We start from the raw sequence: 19,451 nt of genomic DNA, 5'->3' as shown, positions 1-19,451 counted from the left end.
TGCAAGCATCATGGGAGGTAGGAGGATGGGGTGGAGCTCTATCTCTGGGTTCCGCGGCAGTGGCAACTATGCTAGCTGTGTGATCTCCACGACTTGCGACTGAGTGCTTGCCAACGGTCTGGAAGGCTTCAGTAGCTTACTCCATTATCTTTTGTTGTTAGAGGGCAATTCCGGCGGATTTTTGAGCATTTTAAGTACACCGTCACATTATATTTCTTCAACCTCCCTACAATAGTTGTGACGAATAAAGTTCTAAAATCACAAGGAAAAAAATTATAGAAATGTGAAAACACGAAAACAAAGCCAAAACTGACATTCGACCAAAGTAAGTCCCATTATAGCAACAAATGATGTCTTGTATACTGTCACAAAACCTCTCGTATGGGCGCTGAATGGCTTAATTCACAACTGCAAGTGATAGCCTTGATCATTATTTGCCTGAAATGGCCAGAAACTAGCTCGAAATTCTTTCTTTAAGCAAACACAGAGCGAATATAGACGGGCGTGCAGCTGGTGACGTCACATCCCTAAGAGGAAGCAAGATACCATTGCTGCTTGTACAACGATTGGCTTCTCTGTCATTGGGGGACCTCAGATATTGTATATATTTGTGTGCGGACTGCACCAATGTAAGGGCCGCACCCTAAACTTGGCAGCCAGTATTTCTGGGAAAAAAAAACTAAAGAATTGCTTCATGTGTGCATAATCTGCCCACGTGGTAAGTTACACTGGGAGCTGATAGACGATAACTACCTGCAACACTCAGTACGACCACGCACGCGTCATTGTGCGCACTGGACTACACCTGGAACCATGAGCACGGAGTGCCGCAGCGCTGCTACCTTATCGTGTGTGCTCGGCATTCGCACCACAAAGCACAAATCGTTATGCTGAGCAAAAGAAGAACTAGAACGGGGTGCACCCACGCTAGCAGCGCGTTTCTTTGCGGCAACACGCAGCTTACCAGACTCGGGCGCCGTAGTAGCACGCCGTTCACCTGGTGTCATTAGGCCTAGTGTGCTTCGCATCAAAGCCGCACCAAAAGTGCTTTGAATCTAGTCATAGTTTACTATAAAAGGTCTAACCTTGTTACCAGTTCACCAACACACAATAACCTCACATTAAAATGAATGTGTAACTGATTTCTGCAATGCCTTCAACAGTGAAGCGTGCCGAAAAACAGGCCAAGAGAACTCCACCTCACATTGGTGGTGGCGGGTCTCACGCGAGACACGCCTCTCCGAACCATCGGTCAGTAGAGCACCAGATCTTCGGAGGATCTCTCATCTTAGAACCATATGGCGTCTGCCTGTAAATTGATCTAGCAATCTGTTTTACTTTATGCAGTTAATTTGTGGTGGTCGTCCAGCGCACGTCCAATCGCCCATGCTTTCAATGCATTATGTATTTCAAGGGTTCGCAGCGACTGCATTAATTCCTCATAAAAATGCATGTCACAGCATAAAAAAAAAAGGATGCATAATCGAGGCTTCACTGTAGTCGGGAAAATTTAAAGGAATAATGCTGGTCCCGTGTAAGGGCCGCACCCCGTCAGAAGCACAGAAAAAAAGTGTGGCCTTTACATGAGTATAGTATATGGTAATGGCTCTGCTTGTGTGGCAAACATACTTTCCGTCGCAACTGCACTCTTAAGTAGTAGATTTCAAGATACACTTTTTACACTTGGAACTGCCATTGCATTTTTATACTTCCAGCAGCCAATTCTTCAACTGAAATACATAGAATTTAGCATTTTGAGACTGAAATAATAAACTATTCCCTTCATACCAGCATATGACTGCCCATTGGGACCTTTGGGCACAGTTCAATCGTGCCAACAAAAACAAAGGCCAAATTAACTAACACTAAATTAACGGAAGCCAAATGCAGTTCTTTTTTCATCACACATCTCACATTTCCAGAATCTACCATTTTTATAACTACAACACCAGTTTGCTCCATTGTCACCATCTTCTACCCCTTCTATCTGCTGGCTTCTAAAAATTCCTGAGCAGAGGCAAGGTTAAATTGGTAAAATATTAATCTAAGAGCACTCGAAGTTTATTAAGCTATGTAAAGTTACTGATACATCTGGTATGCTATGTACACCCTTTCAATTTTTTTACACGAACACACAAGTGTCGACTACCTGGCGTTGCAGCGCCGGAAGAAGGAGAAGAGAAAGTGTGCGAGGGAAGGGGCACACCCACAATTTGTGCTGCTGGAATAAGCTTCATCTGCTAGGCTGTTCTGGTTAGTGTGAAGCAACCTCCGCCCATCATCAGCTGTTATGCATCGGAGCCCCAAGAAGCTGCGTTTTCATCCACTGCATATAGCGTGAGTGATTCTGAAAAGAGCATACGTTTGGGAATAGCCTAGCATGCAGAAGAAACTAGTTGCAATTGCTACTGACGAAAAACTGATTGAAGAGGACCCTCACTATTGCCACGTTAATTTCGTTAATGTAAATGCTCTCGAGACGCTACCTGCAAATGCAACTGGGGCCTAGAGTCTTGCTTGGAACACTATGCGTTTGCACCAGTCTAGAGCCGCAAACACGCAGCACATAGAACAAGTAACAAACGCTCTCAGAACTCAGCCATAAAACTTTCTTCGCAAGGGTGGCTTCGCACAAAACAGAACAGCCAAGCAGACAACGATAGCCACAGCAGCATGATCGGTGCACATGCTGATTCCCTCTCCCGATTTCTGCTCTGCTGCGCCTCGGCACCACTGCACCAAGCAGTCGATGCTCGCGCGTTCATGTTAAAAAATTGGAAGGGTGTACTATCAACAAGAAATGAAATGCGAACAAGACAACTGAGCCACGGACAGCAAAATAAGAACCTCTCAGATAGGGGAAGCTCAATACTAGCTCAGGTTATTTTAACTTCAAAGGCACGAAGACTGTTCTTGAGAAGTGTTAATCGACCTCGCTTGTATTTGCTCTCCAAGAGCTAATATGTTGGTGTTTTTGTGTTGCCACCTCAGTTTTCTTGTTCAGTTTCATTCGTTGCAGATAGTACATCCATGTGCATTCATACTTGTGAAGTCTCCCAAATTGTCTCCCAAATGAAAAACACTCAGGACATTTCAGTAACCAACAAAGAGTGTAGTTGAGTCTAATTGGAGTAGACTCCGGTCGTAACCAACACAGCAACATTTTCCCTTGCATGTGATGAGCGATGAGGGTAATGTACCTCTATGTCAAAAGTAACTAGGCAACACAGTTTGCTTCTCAGCCATATAGTGGAGCCCATACAGCACCCTTAAAGACGAAAAGGTCTTCAAAGGTGAGAACAAGGGTTCTCCTTACCTTACGCACATTTAGAACTTAAGAGGTGCCATAAGTGCTCCGTGACATGGCTAAAAAACAAACCCCATTGCTTGGTTACTTTTGGCAAAGGCAGTACGTCACTTTTTTAAAAAACTCAGTGTCTATAACACTAAAACTGCTCGCAAGTGTTAAAAAAAAGAACTACAGCACAATCCTACTGCAAGGTTCCAAGGTTATAAAACTGAAAAACACTGCCGCAGCAAACTCTAGATGTAAAACTGAAATAGTCCACCACTCCAGCACAGCTTTGCATGTGCTTTGGCCTCCTCTGGATAAAACTCTTCAATGTGTTTTACAGCTGCTGATTTCAACAGGAATATGAACTAGAAGAATAAAACCACGTATGTGCACAGCTTTTCACATACGATGCAACCGAATAGCAGTACAGCACTTCCTTCTGGTGCTTCCTTCAGAATGCTGCTGCATAAAGCTACAACGGCTAAGGCTGAAGGGCACAGCATTGTGGCAGCACTAACTTTCCCATCAGAAGTCCTTGTAGCTAAGAAGTGATTGGCAAAGGACGAAGGAAGGCACAAAGTAATGCAACAAACCTCAAAGCCAACACATGGGCACAAATGTAGACCAGTGGATGCGAGCGTTCAATTTTCAAGACATGGTGCAAAAAGTAGACGACCTTAAAAACTGCTGTGGACAATGGCACCTACTCTCTGTGGACAAGCCAGTGCCTCCCAGTCTCTGTGAACTTGTTTTCAGGGCCGATGACAGCAACACTTGATGTGCAGCCACCTTCACTGGCACATCTAAGTGAGGAGAGAGAAATCGAGAATACTGTAGTGTTACAGATGAACCTGCACAAGGTCTTGACAAGAGAAAGACACCCGAGTAGAACTAGAATACCACCTCCACAACTGCTGAAACCACACGTCCCCATACTGCATCTTCAGCTCATTAACAAAATCATGGTGCTACACAATCTCTCATAATGTCAAAGCCATAACCACTTGTTTCACACATGTTGCTGCTGAAATTGAAAACATCTAACAGAGGCTTGTCATGACAAAATTGGCCATTTTATTAAAGGGACACTGAGGAGAAATTGAAGTTGGCTTGTATCGACAGAATACCAGCTCCTGATTACAAAAACGCCACTCATATTGACAACAAAGCTCTTGTAACGTAGAAAAGAGCAAGAACCAAAATACAGGTATCGTCGCCACAGGCCAAACTCGCAAGTACAAGCGTGATGACGTCATAGGACAAAACAGTGTTGCTAGAACCAATGGTTCTAGCAACACTAGGACACAAGAAGCCACAAATCACTGAAGCGCAGCCAATGCATGCGCAAATCTCCTTGACGGCGCCAGATGGCGCCACGTATCCGGCAGCTACGCGCGCGCCTGCAGAATCGGGACCAATCAGCGCCTGCAGACCGGCGGTAGGCGGGCTCCCGGTATTCCACTAACGGTAACAAGGTACACGGTATGCTAAAGGTGTCTATTTGCGAGAACTTCGTTGACGACTTCGAGAGCGCGATCCATCGTAAGGCTGGCAAAACGCCGGTGCAAACGTAAACGAAGCGACAGCCGCAATAGCCGATAGATGCCTTCAACGTGCGGCCGGCGGTAGCTTTCTTTTCGGCTGCTGCTAGGCCGCACTGCTGGCCGCCAGAAATCACGGAGTCTGCGTTACGTCATGTGCACGTCATGTTTCACGTCACTTAGTCCTGTGTGGTCATAAGAGAATCCAAAGTTTGAATCAGAGCGGCAGGAAAACTTTTTAAACTTCGAATCCAAATTTCTTAAAAATAAATGCATCTTTCGCTGCCGGCCTAGTGGCAACAAAGCCATGAAATGCCGAACTATCGAATTTTGCTTTTAAAAAGGATATTAATAGAGCTCTCCTCACTGTCCCTTTAACCACATCCCCGTTTAAGGTACTCGGGGAGCCCATAAAAGCACTCCAAGGAATCCCTGGGTTCCACAGAACCCAGTATGAGAACCCCTGAGTTAAGAGCATGCAACAGTCATGCAAGGGAAAGCGTACAAGTTGTAATGCTATCACTTCGAAGTTATTCTCACAAAATGTATCCCTTTCTTTGAAAGCTATTGGTTTAAGTGATGTGAACACCTTGTCTAAACCTTACCATTCCTTAACTCTTTCGCTACCGCGCCATAGGCCATCGTTCGCATATGATTGATTCAAATCGCCCGCGCAAAAAAGCTCATTTTGGAGCGTCGTGGACGTGCTCCGCCATCTATATAGCGAGCACAACAACTGCTCTTTCGATTGCAGCCTTGGTTTTAGTGTTTTGACATGAGGGGGCGCCGTGAAAAATAAAACTTTGAACGGCCGCGGCAGCGTCAGCCGGAGGAAATGGCGTCCGCGTCGCCGCGCGCTCCTCGAAAGCGAAAGCTGACACCGAGCACGTCGGCTGGTTTCGGTTTCGTTTTTTGCGACGAAAGCAGCGGTTATTAGTCGGGCAACAATGTACAAACGTGGGATTTCGGTTTCTACAGCAACACTTCGCCTCGGGAGCCTGGAACGTCAGCGCGTACTTGCATGTAAGTTCTGTTTTCGTTCGCTGTGTGTTTTCTGTGGTGCATACGGTTTGTAATTGATGACAGTGGTTTATTTTTGTGCTTCAGGGTCTTGACAACGTATAGCGAAGACAGTTTGCCAAATGCTCAAGGTTGCGTTGCGTTTTTCAACCAAGACGACAGCTAGGCGTCCATATCGGCACATCGCTGCGGAGCGGCGCTCGGAGATTCACTCGACTTCTCGACTTTTTTTGATGCTCTTCACGGCGGAAATGATGAAGACCGTGTGCGGAAACACTAATAAGTATGCATGGATGAAGATTTTCAGCAAATTCGGCGTGACGGCTCATGGGAAGACGTGAATCTGTTGGATATTCTGATGTTCATTGGAATCATCATATACATTGGAATTGTTGACCAGCCACGACTGTATCTCTACTGAAATACCAGAATAATCTATTCTGGCCCTCTGCCATCAAAAATCATTTCTCAAAATTGGTTTTTCGCTTTTTGTTTGTTTTTTGCACGTAACGGACCCGGATGATTCAGTGGCGGCAGCTTCTATTGGCAAGACTTGGAAAGTGTCCTGGCTTTTGAGCCACATCGATAAAACTTATTTCATCGATCCTGATGTTTTAGAGCTTGCCTAAAATGCCAAATTTTATCAGCTGGCTTTCAGGGAGCAGCTCATTCAAGAAATCTTCGGGTATGATGAGGGAAAAGAAGTCCACGCCCCCAATCCTCTCATAGAATCCATTCAACACCAACCGAAAAGAATGAAAAAAAGAAGAAACTACAAGCTCGGCTATCAGAGAACAAGGGAGGAACAAAGATAAAACCTTATGTGAAGCACTTATCAGTCTACCTCTGCTTCACATCTTCACCCCTGATTGCTCTTCACAGTTGCACCACAGTCATGACCCCTGACTTGACAAGCCATGGAAAGTGCAGTAAATTTTTCTCATAGCTGAAACTGTGAATAATGACAGCTATAAACATGTGCAACAGTTTGTATATTCCAGTTTTCCTCTAATCAAGTTCGGGCTTAGTGCAGCCGGTAATTTTTGTTTTTGCTATATACTTTTTTGTGTTTTTAGCAAATTTCACAAATAAATGTTCATTTACTTTTGCACACACAACTCTTCTGTTTGTTTCATTCAGAAGTGTAACTAATAAGCTACAATTTCATGCATTTAGTTCTTGGGAAAAAATTTTTTCTTTCAGTACACTCCAAATCGTGCCTTTTTCCGCGGTAGCGAAAGAGTTAAACAGAACAATAAAAATGTGCTTTCTCTGGGGTGTTGCAAACACATGCAGAGCGCTCAGACTACCATCAGTTCCACGTGCATGCAACAGTCCTCTGAGCAATATGACAATGTGTTCTCAGAAAGTTCTCCAGCTTCTAGGTGTTCATCACTCACCTCTTGACTGCTGCGATGACATCATCTTTGGTGCTTGAAAATAATCGCTGTCTGTGCTCTTGCTTCATCTCATCGGTGACTCCGTGCAGAAATGCTGCAACTCCACGGTCACCCGGGGTGATGGGCTTGTCAACCTGCGCTCACCAGGATGACAACACCACTTAAACACAGCCCAAAATGACACAACAAAACTCCATCCACCACACAGCAGTTGTACTTCTGCCACCACCACAGAAAGGTTTCATTTTGATTTCCTCGACAACTGCATAAACCCATAACATAAGTTGCGTAAACCCATTACCCATTATGACAGCTGCATAACCCTAAGTCATAACTGCAATGTTTAAAGTAGCCAAGTTAATTGAAGGCACATGAAAGTGTTCCAATATTCAAGTGTGCTAAGTGCAAACTGAACAAGGACTGCACAATTTAAATGCATTAAATCGTAGATAATATGTGGCATGTCAGGAGTCTAAGACTTCAGAAATCATTCCCACTCCATCAGCCTGCGCAAGCATAGAAGACGCCAATGACATCCAGAACTAAATGGTGCACTACTTATCGATTTATATTTTGGTTTTGTGGTTTTATGGGGTTTAACGTCCCAAAGCAACTCAGGCTATGGGGACGTCATAGAGGAGCCAGGCTCCGGATAATTTCGACCACCTGGGGTTCTTTAAGGTGCACGGGTCTCTAGCATTTTGCCTCTATCAAAATGCAACTGCCAAGGCCGGGATCGAACCCGCATCTTTCGGGTCAGCAGCTGAGCACCATAACCACTTTGCCACCACAGTGGCCATCCTCTGTTACTGATGTGAAGGGACGCCAAGATGGCAATTTGGGTGAGTTGGTGCAATGCGAACTGAAACTTAAGGCACAACACAAGACATGGACATGAGAAGGTCAATAGACTCAAAATCGCTAACTTTTAATAGTTTATTATGAACTATAAAGCAAAATACAATACAAGAAACCCATAGCCAAACAAAGCGCGTTCACAAAAAAGTGAAATTTCACACAGCACATGTCACCTGGCCCCTGTTCTTAATAACAACAGTGTGCTTCCCAAATATTCGATCACAACCACACACCATCCAGTGTAAATCAAGAACCCCTCTGCTCTGTTAGTTCAGACTGTAGCAATCTTTCCGTAAGTAATCATTCAGGTGCCTCTCACTTTGGGCACCACGTGACACCTGATGGTGTCACATGGTGGTGACGGCAGTGGGACAGAAAGAGGAAAGCTGAACCGCAGTGGTGGCCTAGTGAGCTCAGCGTCCGTGCACCTTCTCATGTGCGCGGTTCAATCCCCAGTGCTGCTCGGTGCCCACCGGTGATACAGTGGGTACAAGCTTTTCCCTGGTCTGGTGCTCGGCTTATTGAGAGTCAAATGCTTGGGAAATGGGTCTTTGACCCCACCTCGTATAGATGAAAAACACCTCGTGTCATGGCGCTCTTTGACCAAAGCTGCCCTTGCACCATAAACATTTGTCATCATCATCAAGACAGCTGAAGGCTTTCAAAGAAAACTGTTTATTGGGAAAAGCTGTGCCTTCAAATGGACTGAGCTTGATGGAGGTGAAGCAGCAAGCGTGAACAGCGGTTGTCAAAGAAAATAATCACTTCTGCTCTCGGCTGCACTCAGTTAAAAGGTGACGAAGAGCTTGTGATATAAGGTGCCTACAAAATCTGCAACATCTTGAACACTGCAGAGTAAGTTGCGCTCGGCTGCAATAATTCCGGAGAAATCTGATCACCTCTTGCGTGACCAACAAAATGATAACATCGTATGCCAGCACTTCTCAACACAGAACATGAAAAAACAAACATTAGGTTTGATTTATGAGGGTTTAAAGAGGCTCTAATAAAATTGCAGTATGCCTGGGATGCTAAAGCATGCCGTTTCTCGAATATTGTCCAGCAAGAATTTTTTATAAAGGGACACTGAGGAGAAATTCAAGTTGACTTGCATCGACAGAATACCAGCTCCTGATTACAAAAACGCCATTCATACTGACAACAAAGCTCTTGTAACATAGAAAAGAGCAAGAACCAAAATACAGGTATCGCCGCCACAGGCCAAACTCGCAAGTACAAGCTTCATGACGTCATAGGACAAAACAGTGTTGCTAGAACCAATAGTTCTAGCAATACTAGGACACGAGAAGCAACGAACTACTGAGGCGCAGCAAATGCAAGCGCAAATCTTCTTGACGTCGCCAGATGGCGCCACGTACCCGACAGCTACGCGCGCTCCTGCAGCGCCGGGACCAATCAGCGCCTACTCACAGCGGTATGCGGGCTCCCGGTATTCCGCTAATGGTAACAAGGTACACTGTATGCTAAAGGTGTCGATTTGCGAGAACTTCGTTGACGACTTTGAGAACGGGATCCATTGTAACGCTGGCAAAACGCCGTTGCAAACGTGAACGAAGCGAAGGCCGCAATAGCCGATAGATGCCTTAAACGTGCGGCTGGCGGTAGCTTTCTTTTCGGCTGCTGCTGGGCCGCACTGCTGGGCAGCACTGCTGGCCGCCAGAAATCACGGAGTCTGCGTTACGTCATGTGCACGTCATGTTTCACGTCACTTAGTCCTGTGTCGTCATAGGAGAATCCCAAGTTTGAATCGGAGCGGCGGGAAAAACTTTTTCAACTTAGAATCCAAATTTCTTGGAAATAAAGGCTTCTTTCACTGCCGGCCAAGTGGCAACAAAGCCATGAAATGCCGAACTATCGGATTTTGCTATAAAAAAAATATTAATAGAGCTCTCCTCAGTGACCCTTTAATGCACTTTGTAGAAGCTGAGCTATCTGTAGTTGAAATTTGAATTTCAGCGTCTTTGTGCCTTTCCCTCTCCTCTCGTCACTTTTCGCACGTTGGAAGGTTGGCACTCCTCCACCGGACCCACCTCCGGGGGCGGAGCTTCCTGACCCGCCGGAGCTACGAGGCTTATTGGCCGCAGCCATGGTAGCTGCCTGACGTCTGGAAGAATCCAACCAACAGCCATTTCTCAACTTGTATACGCAGGTGAGAGTGATGGAGGGTGTGAGCATGAAAAAGTCACTGGGAAGGGCTCACCAACTTGCGCACGCAATTGTGGGTTCTCTGCTGCACGTAGAAGTGTAATACATGGCTCAGGTGTTCATGACAACACAATGCAGTGATTGAGCAAGTTGATGTGCTCTCCTCGGAAGGTGTTTCAGAGCACATTTAACATCCCAAAGTGACTCAGGCTATGAGGAATGCTGTAGTGAAGGCCTCCGGAAACTTCGACCACCTGGGGTTCTTTAACGTGCACTGACATTGTCCAGTACACGAGCCTCTAGAATTTTGCCGCCATTGAAATTCGACCACCGCGGCCGGAATTGAACCTGCGTCTTTCGGGTCAGCACCCAAGCGCCATAACCACTGAGCCATTGCGTAGGCAAAACAAACATTGCACAGGTTCACGGCACAATGTATTTTCGTGCACAGGTCAGTGGAATATTGTATACAAATGCTAAAATTGTTTTTCCTGCACTCAATAAGCTGCAGAGACTGTGTAGAATGACCAAGCCGAGCCTCTACAGCAAGCTTGGATGCACAATAAAAGACTGGATAAAATTTGTTGAATGCGAAGAATCAGACTCCTACAGTATTTCATTGACCTGTGGATGAAAATACATGGGCCACAGTGAAAGGTGCTTGAAAGAATGCTTTTGGGAGCACTGTTACAATGTAATGAAACAGGGAAGTAATTTTTTTTTTATTTACACTGCGGAACGCCACGTACGCTACCGTAAAACTTCATTAATTCGTTAATTCAAACCCCGTTAAATCAGAAATTCCGACTGTTGCAAGCACCCCGCTCAACAGTAATGTAATTTTGATGCTCGTTAATTTGGATCAACACTGCAAAGCACATACTGGTTAATTCAGATGGGCTCCAGAAGGGGCACTGTGTTGACGTATGACCAGCTAGGCTAGCGACTGTCCAAATATCCGTTGTCAGGCCTTGATCCCCACACACCTCAGACACGCAAGAGAACGCCACCATCTCTAAGCCAAGAAGTCGTCCACCCGCAGTTTGATTTTGGGTGCTTCAGCCGCGCATCAGTCAGCCAGGCAGCTGAGCTCATCTGCACATTGTTAACATGGAGGCTCTGTGGCCGTTTAGAACGCGGGTCAACTTGTTGCTGGTCTTTTGTATTCCCTTTTCAAAGTGTCGCGCTGGTCCAGAGCAAATTCGTGCTGTCCTCACTTTCGTCCAAGCGATTCTTCGTCCCTCCAGTGTGCCAAAACTGCACGCTCATCCCGTGATGTTCGCTGCTGATGCGGTGAAACCTCCTCATGTGCAACGCCACTGCTCGTGAGGAAGCTGCACCAGTAGCGCATCGCACCGTATGGAGAAGTTCTGTTGCTGACACTTCTGATTGTGTGTATATACATTAAAGTATCTGACAGAACCTCAAAAAATAATTGATGCTGTATAGTTTTTGTTTCAAAACCAGACGACCTTTGCCCAGTTTTTCACCAAACAAATTTATTATTGCGTTATCAATTTTTGTTAGCACAATAATGCTTTGTTAGCAAAGCTGGGTACCAAATGGAAACTACCCCACATGCCCTAAGGGTGTTTGCAGCGCATGCAATAAGTGTGCATTAGTGACATTTCTGGTGTGTCTGCAAGAGGACGCTTGCTGCTTTTGCAAGAGCAGAAGGTGGAGAAAGAGTGTGAAGGCACTTACGAAGAGGCCGTAAACAAATGTTTAGCAAAAGAGCGATACTATGAGATGCCGCGCTAAAGCGGTTAGGTGAGGTTCACCAAGCAGAGGTATGTGCTGCATTTGAAGAGTTCAGGCTCAGAATGAAGCTAAAGAAGATAGCTGATTTAGGCCTTCAGAAGGGTCTAAAAGGGGCTGACCTTGTTAAGTGGGTGGACCAGAAATATAAAGAGGTTCACGAAGAGGCGGTGAGAGAAAGACAGCGTGTTATAGAGAAGCTGCTGAGAAAGAGAGAGAGAGAGAGAGAGGAAACGAGAAGAAGCAGAGAGGGCCCAAGAAGCTGTTTAGAAAGAAACAGAATGGCAGAGGAAACAGGCTGAAAGAGAATTTGAAAGAGAGAAAGCAATCTTTTTGAGGCAGCTTGTCGAGGTTCAGCGGTTGAGGAATATAAGTGATCTAACCGAGCTTACCCCCGGTGAAGCAGGGTGGAAGAGTGAAAGCATCAAGTCTCTCGCAGCCACAGAGGAGGTTGTAGCTAGCTAGACAGGTGGTCAGAGTTTGGTTGTGGAACAGCCCGTTCCTGCAACTGCGATTACAGACAGTGAAGACCAGATCGGAGAGTCGCTTCCTCAGGAAAGTGAAAATGTAGCTGCTACCGGGGTAGTAAGCAATGGAGAGAAGGCCACCGTGATGGCTCAGTCAGGGTGTACCTTCAGGAAGCCTCCTGAAGATGAAGAAGGAAGTTAGACATCCATCGAGAAGCCAGAGTGCTGCATATCTGAGAGTTTTAGTGATGACCGAGAGTTTGAGTCAGAAGAAGCTGGTTGTAAAATTGGAAGTGGTTACAAGTGAACTCTCGAGGAACGAGAAGGCTCTTTCTGTTGAGGAAGGTGAAAAAAATTTTGCCTGTGGGGAAGGCAAAAGTGCAGTGCAAGGAATGGAGCACACTGAGGGAAAGCCTTGTGATGACTGCACAGAAACTGACACACTGAAGGAAGAATCTGAGGAAGAAGAATTGAGCAGAAGTGAGGAGAATGAGTATCTGATGGCTAATGAGCCGTGCTTTGAGTCCTGTGCATGAGGAAGGGTCAGGAAAAGAAAAAAAGAAGAAAAAATTGGGCAGGAGAGAAAGTTCAGTCCACGAAGAACGAAAAAGGAGTGGAACAAAGGTTCATCACGAGAGCGCAGCTCGGATGATACATGTGGAAATGAACTAGGGCTTTCCCCCAAAAAAAAATTAAGGAAGAGAGTGAAAAGAGAAGTGAGTCAAACACCACTGATGAAGGTGAAGTCAAACAAGACAGGGCTTTGAAGAAAGGTGAGGAAGAAACTGAAAGAAAGAGAAATAAGTTGAAGACAGTTGGGTTAGGTGCAACCAAACTCGACGAGCATTGCTTCAAAGTGAAGAAGAAACTGAAACAAAAGAAAGGCTAAGCGAAAGCAAAGAGAAAACGAACAGCCGAAGCAGAAAATGTGTATTTAAAAAAGTAGTGTCATTATGACACCAATACAACTAACAGAAGGCAAATCCTTGCACCAGTTCAGCTTAAATCACCTGCAAGCCAAGCAGCTTCCAGAAACAACAGTATACCGAAGAACTGGAGATGAAAGCGCAAAGAAAACAGTGCACGCCGAGAAAAAAGAAGGTATGAGAAGTGGAGCCGTCATAAATGAACTGCCGTTACTTCTGTTCGCAATAGACATGCTAGCCACATGAAAAGAAGGATTCAAAGTCTAGGCAGAAACACAGAAAGTAGTACAAGCAGGGAAAGGAGTCAGAACAGTGTATGGAAGAGAAGCTTGCCTAGGAGGAGGAGCAAAGGAACAAGAGCAGAACTCAAGACAGGAGGAAAAGCTGCAGTCATGTTAGGAAGAGCTATGAGTGCTATCGAAAGCTTGAGAGGGGCAAGTATGTTCTGAGCCAAATGCATGAGCTGAATGCGGAAGTATAGGCGAAAGCATGTCTTGTATTTGTGTACTTCCTGTTGGAAAATAGTGTGACTGTGTTACCGAGTTATCACGCGTTTTGAAGTGTACGTTGACAATTGCCATGTGTCATGTATGTGAATCTCATTGTACATAGTAATGTGTGCATTTTGGCATTTGTCATTTCAGTTTGTGAGTGCATGCATGTGTGCACAATTTTCGTGTGCTGTGAATACTGTTCCACAATATCATTAGAGGAAAGGGCAGTACCATAAAAATCGGCGCACATTTAGAAAGCCGGCAAGGTCCAGAAAGAATCTTGCCCACACGCACCACAGACGATTCGTGAACCTTGCAGAAAATTTCACTCATTGCCGACAGAGAGCGCGCAACCTTGAGAGTGCTATGAGATGCCCTCTCCACTTCACTCACATGTGGCAGCGTCGGGTCAAAAGATGTGACTCGAGCTTTCTGGAAACCTCTCTCCTCACTCGACCAATGGCAACGCAAGTATTGGTGGGAGGGTGAGAGAGCGATTGTATTGTGGATGCTATGCATGTGTGCGCATCTGCTCTGGTGTGAAGTGGCAAACAGACACGGCTCAACCTATATACAGTGAAAGCTCGTTAATTCGACCCCCGTTAATTAGGAAAATCGGATAATTCGACGCGCGCGCGAGGTCCCTACAATTATACATAGGAGTCTATGGGGCGAAACTCTCGTTAATTCGAACAAATTTTGCCGTGCGTCGGTTAATTCGACTTCACTCCGCAGCCCGCCAAGCCGGTTTGCCGAGAGCAAAAAGAAAAAAACACTGCCATGAGCGGCGCTACTGTACGGCTGATAGGCCATCCGTATGGTCATATTATCATCCATCCATCCATCCATCCATCCATCCATCCATCTGAGGAAGCGAGTTAGCGGCGGCCAAAGCGGCTGGCGTCTTTTTTTTTGTGCTTTGTTGTGTCGCAGCAGTCGCTACGGTCGCGGTTATTTACGGCGCCTTTTTTGGTAAATGCGCGCTTTGTCAGCGTGTTTACTGCGCTGCTTGTTGTTGCTGTTTTGTTGCGACTGAGAGAAGGGTGAAAGGAAATTGCAAGGGATTGCCTACTGGCTCAGCCGAGCCACCACCGCTGCCATGTGCAGATAGAGGAGAGTTAAAAGATCAGAGGAAAGATAAAGAGAAAAGATAAGACGCATGTCCCAGCAACAACGCTGTCCCCACGAACGCTGGCTGAAAAAACAGATAAGCGGGGAGCCGCGCTCCCTTCACCTCCTCCCCACCTCCTCCCCGGGCTGCTTTCGGGTGGGTAGCGCGCAGGGCCTGCGGCGCCTCGCCTTTGTGTCCTGTCAGCTGACCGAGGATGAAATAATTAAAAGTGACAGGCGCTGACAACGACGACGATTTACGATTGTGAGCAGTTGTCCCAAATGCCGAAGTGCATGGTGAAAGAAGCCGCAGAAGCCTTGTCCGTGCGGGAGGACTTCTGTGAACAAATCCCTGACGGCGCGTGTGCCGCGGAGCACCTGGCAGCTGTTAGAGCTATCGTAGTCGCTCAAATTCGCTCGAAAAAGCAGACGGTGATTACAGATTTCCTTGCCAAATAAAGGTATACGTCCTGTTGCGGCAAACATTGTTTTTTGTTGTTCATTCGATAATTCGACATTCGGATAATTCGACAATTTTTCGCGGTCCCATCAGTGTCGAATTAACGAGCTTTTACTGTATGAAGGACATTTAGCTCCGTCGGTCAGCCTGTGCTGTAGTTGTAGCTTTAATGAAGCCCACCCACATGACTCTCCTCTGACGCTCAGTCACTGACCAGAGAGGGAGCACACGGCAGTCCTCAGAATGGCTACATCTTGATCCTCCAGTCGTCGGACTGACACAGAGCCCAGTGAACAAATTACGTCTACGTATTTGCCTCACTCTTGTGTTAGCGCACTGTTGTGGCAAGATCTCTCTTGTGTTGCAGCCTCTGTAATGCATTCCTTTGCATATGTTGCATTGTTCTGTAGATCACGTACATGTTCTTACAAGTGATTAGAAGCTCCTCTGTTACATCTATTTGCTATTTAAAGTTTGTTTTATTTGTGAACCTTTGACTCTGGCCTATTCTCTGGCTTGAGAGTGGTGAAAGCTGGGCACCAAACGACCATCCCCTTCTTTGTTACTTGGTGGCTGGTTTCTGGCTGAGCTTGCCACGCCGAGTCTAGGGTATCTCATGAGAGACCAAAACCACTACCCCCACATGCTCGTACGGTGTCTGGGAGTGCACGCAACAAGTGCGCATCGGTGACAATGTTGCATATTGTGAAAGGAACATAAAAGTGAATAGTGAATGCTTTTAGGTCACCACACATATGCACATGCAAGCTTTAGCAACCTTAACAGAAAGTTATGAACTCTCATGCTCAAGCTTTCAAAAAACACCTATGGACCTCCACATAGCCACCACATTTGGCGCTGCTGCTGCGTGGATGGGACAGACTCTGAGAACAGCCAAAGTGCATGCATACGCACACAGAGAAAAAAAGCAGCACAGCAAAGCTCTATGACCTGAACACTACTGTGGTGATTTGAGTAAAAGCAGTGGCCTCAAGGTACACTTCAAGGGCACCGGAATAGCTTGGGTCACTGTTCACATGCCTCTTGCTCCACTACCCCTGATGTTCCACTACCACTGATGTTTTGCAGTTTCAATTGGCAACACCTACAACAGCAGCAAATACTCCTTTCCCAGAGCCACAAAGAAAGAGGCTATTTATTTTAAACACCTTGGATTGCCTAAACAAACAGAGAAGGCAAGTATGCACTTAATGGATGGAATGTGCAAATTTATACGTTAATACTCAGACAAAAATGAATAAAGACAAAAAAGGGTGTTTAGTACTGCATAATGGCCAGACAACTGCAATGGCAGCCAGAGTATACTACCAGTGTACTCCATGTGACTAAGGTGCCTGATGAAAATAACGCATTTACTCAAGTAATTTCTGCCCGCAAGTAATTTGTGCACCCCTAATTTACTGCCCGGATTTATAGAAAACTTTCAGTCGCATATTTTGTGCTCCCTGCTGCGCAAGCACGCCAGCATGCATGCAGGGCAAGATTTGGAAGATTGCCGCCAAAGGTAAGTGAGTGGCGTCAAAGAAAGTCAATAATTTGTTTGTAAATTGGTTTCAGTAAAGAGAAGTCAACTGTGCACCATTTACCCGGCTCTCTCGCGCCAGTGGTCGCTTTCTGGCAACCTCCTTCCAATAACCTTCGGAGCATGAGTCATGCTAGCATCCAGAACTACCAAGCCGTTGGCTGTTCTGTTTACCACTACTCAGCCGCATGCACTGTCATGCCATCACACAGGGGACTACACAACGTGGGTCGGGGTGGGGAACGGAGGAAGGAAAGCTCCAGAGAGGCCCTCGCTATCCGAGCTGCACAGCAAAAAGTGTGCCGGAAGCCATGTGCTTTCGAAGGACTGCTGGGAGTCTTTGGCCGATGGCACAGCCAATAGTAACATCGGGTGCAGCAGTGTCGTCTGCTGCACTGTCTGTTGCGCATGCGCAAGTGAGCTGAGGCAACGGCCAAGTAGGGGGGGGGGGGGGGGGGGGGAGCCTTCATGTCTGGCTTCAAAAACTGTGACGTAACAACCTCCCCTGAATTATTTCGTTCCACCATGGGGTGAGGTATGCATCGATTTATATTTGGAGTCAGCTTTCTTTCTTTTTTTTGCCAGCAAGGGGCACGAGTTGCAGGGTCGACTTATACGTGGCAACATACACCATATACATTGCGCACTATGATCTTTGCAGAGTTTTTTAGGACGTGTTCACGAAATATCCTTGTAATCTGTGCACCCCCTTTGTGAAGCCTTTAGGAAAAAAAGAGGCCAAATTACGCAAGTAAATACGGTATACTTGGCCATTACTTTTCTCTTGATTCTAAACAGAGCTGACATTTATACAGACGAGAAAGAATATCCAAAGAAGAATAAGCACAAATGAGAATGAAATTAGTGAATCTTAAGCAGATTAATTACATAATAAGCAACCCAACACTACTTTTTCCACTCACCCTTGCAAAGCAGGCTAGCTTGGCTTCTTCAAGATCCTCTTCAGTGAATTCTCCTCTTGTGAGCCATGCCACAGAGTCACAAAACACATCCAACGTTTTCTCCATGTTAGGATCCCTTCAGAAAAGGAGAGAAAAAGGCAAAAGCCATCTGTGTACTGACACTGACACTAACTACCCTCTGCCCTGCCTCATTACTTCCAGTACAGAGCATCCAAGCATAAATTTTCAAGCAAGAGTACACACACAAGGTCTCAATTGAGTGCAACATTCTGAGATCTCATCCTAAATGTAGCTTTTACAAAGCATCACTCAAATAATGAAATAAACCAATTCTGATTCCAGCAACAGGACTAAGCAGTCGCCAGTCTGTGTTATCAATATGGCTACTCTCCCCCTTTCCCTTTTCAATACAATTTTCAGCTTCCAGATGCTATTTTCTTTATTGGCTTTGTGCCCAAAATTTCAAGGAGTCCCTGCACTGTGTCTAAAAAGAACAGAGTCCTTTGGCCGCAATACATTTATCGCTTTTCTTGGATTCCCTAATGCTTTATCTGGACAACTGTTTGGCTAAGAGTATTCAATTGGTGCAAATGAATGTGTACATGACAATGAACTGATTAATTCTTTGCAGAGCTTAAAGGGTAACTGAAGAGAAATGTTAATAGAATCAAAAAGGCATGTTAGTCAGGATTTCGATGGAACACCACCTGGTCAGGATTTAGCAAATGGCAACCAAAGGCAAATTGCTTTGTAGCATACTGAAGCATATTGCTTTCAGTCTAGCATACCTTTTAATTCCAAAAAGGTAGATAAGATTTACAGATTAGCCATTAGGAACAAAATCAGTACTTTTTCTGTGCGAACGGTGACTATGTTCCTCAGAAAACCACAAATGAAGCTTCCAGTTTCCTCTCCCTTTTACATTCCTATGCCAAGTGGCCGGTGTTGCATCATTCTCATGATGTGTAGTCCTCTGTGCCCATTGCAAATCACAGAAAACAAACTAAAACAAAACCACTTGGTCTATCGATCAGATGGACCTTTGTTACAAAATTTACCAACAGATAGCCCCAAAATACTGCTTGCCATCCCTAATACCGTATTTACTCGCGTAATAGGCGCACTCGCATAATAGGCGCACTCGCATAATAGGCGCACTCGCATAATAGGCGCACTCGCATAATAGGCGCACCCCTAGTTAGGGCGCGAAAAATCAGATTTTTTTATTTCCGCGCATAATAGGCGCACCCCGAACTCTGCACTGTGATCAATACTGTATTTACACGATTGCAAGCCGACGCCTTGCCACCCCCCGCTTCCCAATCTTTATTTTAACAAAGTTTTTGCTGAACTGACTACTAGTCCCTACTAGTGCTGCTGCCGTCGCAGCTGCTGCGGACCCACAGCACGTACAACGACATCGCGTAGAATAGCCGCACGCAGTTTTCAGGGATGCTCACTTTAAACGTCTGTTTGGAAAGCTTCATCTC

The 19,451-nt window shown here is 45.7% G+C and overlaps 1 protein-coding gene across 2 annotated transcripts in view; it reads right to left on the bottom strand.

The window, feature by feature from the left end:
• The window catches only part of LOC149354876 (uncharacterized), a 246,907-nt gene that overhangs the window by 15,138 nt on the left and 212,318 nt on the right, over positions 1-19,451 (bottom strand). For both annotated transcript variants that reach the window (XM_089583536.1, XM_089583535.1), the window contains exons 10-12: positions 17,962-18,076; positions 7,257-7,390; positions 4,003-4,098 (exon numbers count right to left, since the gene is read on the bottom strand). In XM_089583536.1, coding sequence (XP_089439662.1) covers positions 4,003-4,098; positions 7,257-7,390; positions 17,962-18,076 — 345 coding nt within the window. The remainder of the gene's footprint in view (positions 1-4,002; positions 4,099-7,256; positions 7,391-17,961; positions 18,077-19,451) is intronic.

This window comes from Amblyomma mixtum, chromosome 3, assembly GCF_055824585.1.
Source record: "Amblyomma mixtum isolate Tamu chromosome 3, ASM5582458v1, whole genome shotgun sequence".
In the NCBI taxonomy this organism is placed as follows: domain Eukaryota; kingdom Metazoa; phylum Arthropoda; class Arachnida; order Ixodida; family Ixodidae; genus Amblyomma; species Amblyomma mixtum.
The sequence above is the reverse complement of the archived record's forward strand: the minus strand, read 5'-3'. Positions and strand labels throughout refer to the sequence as shown.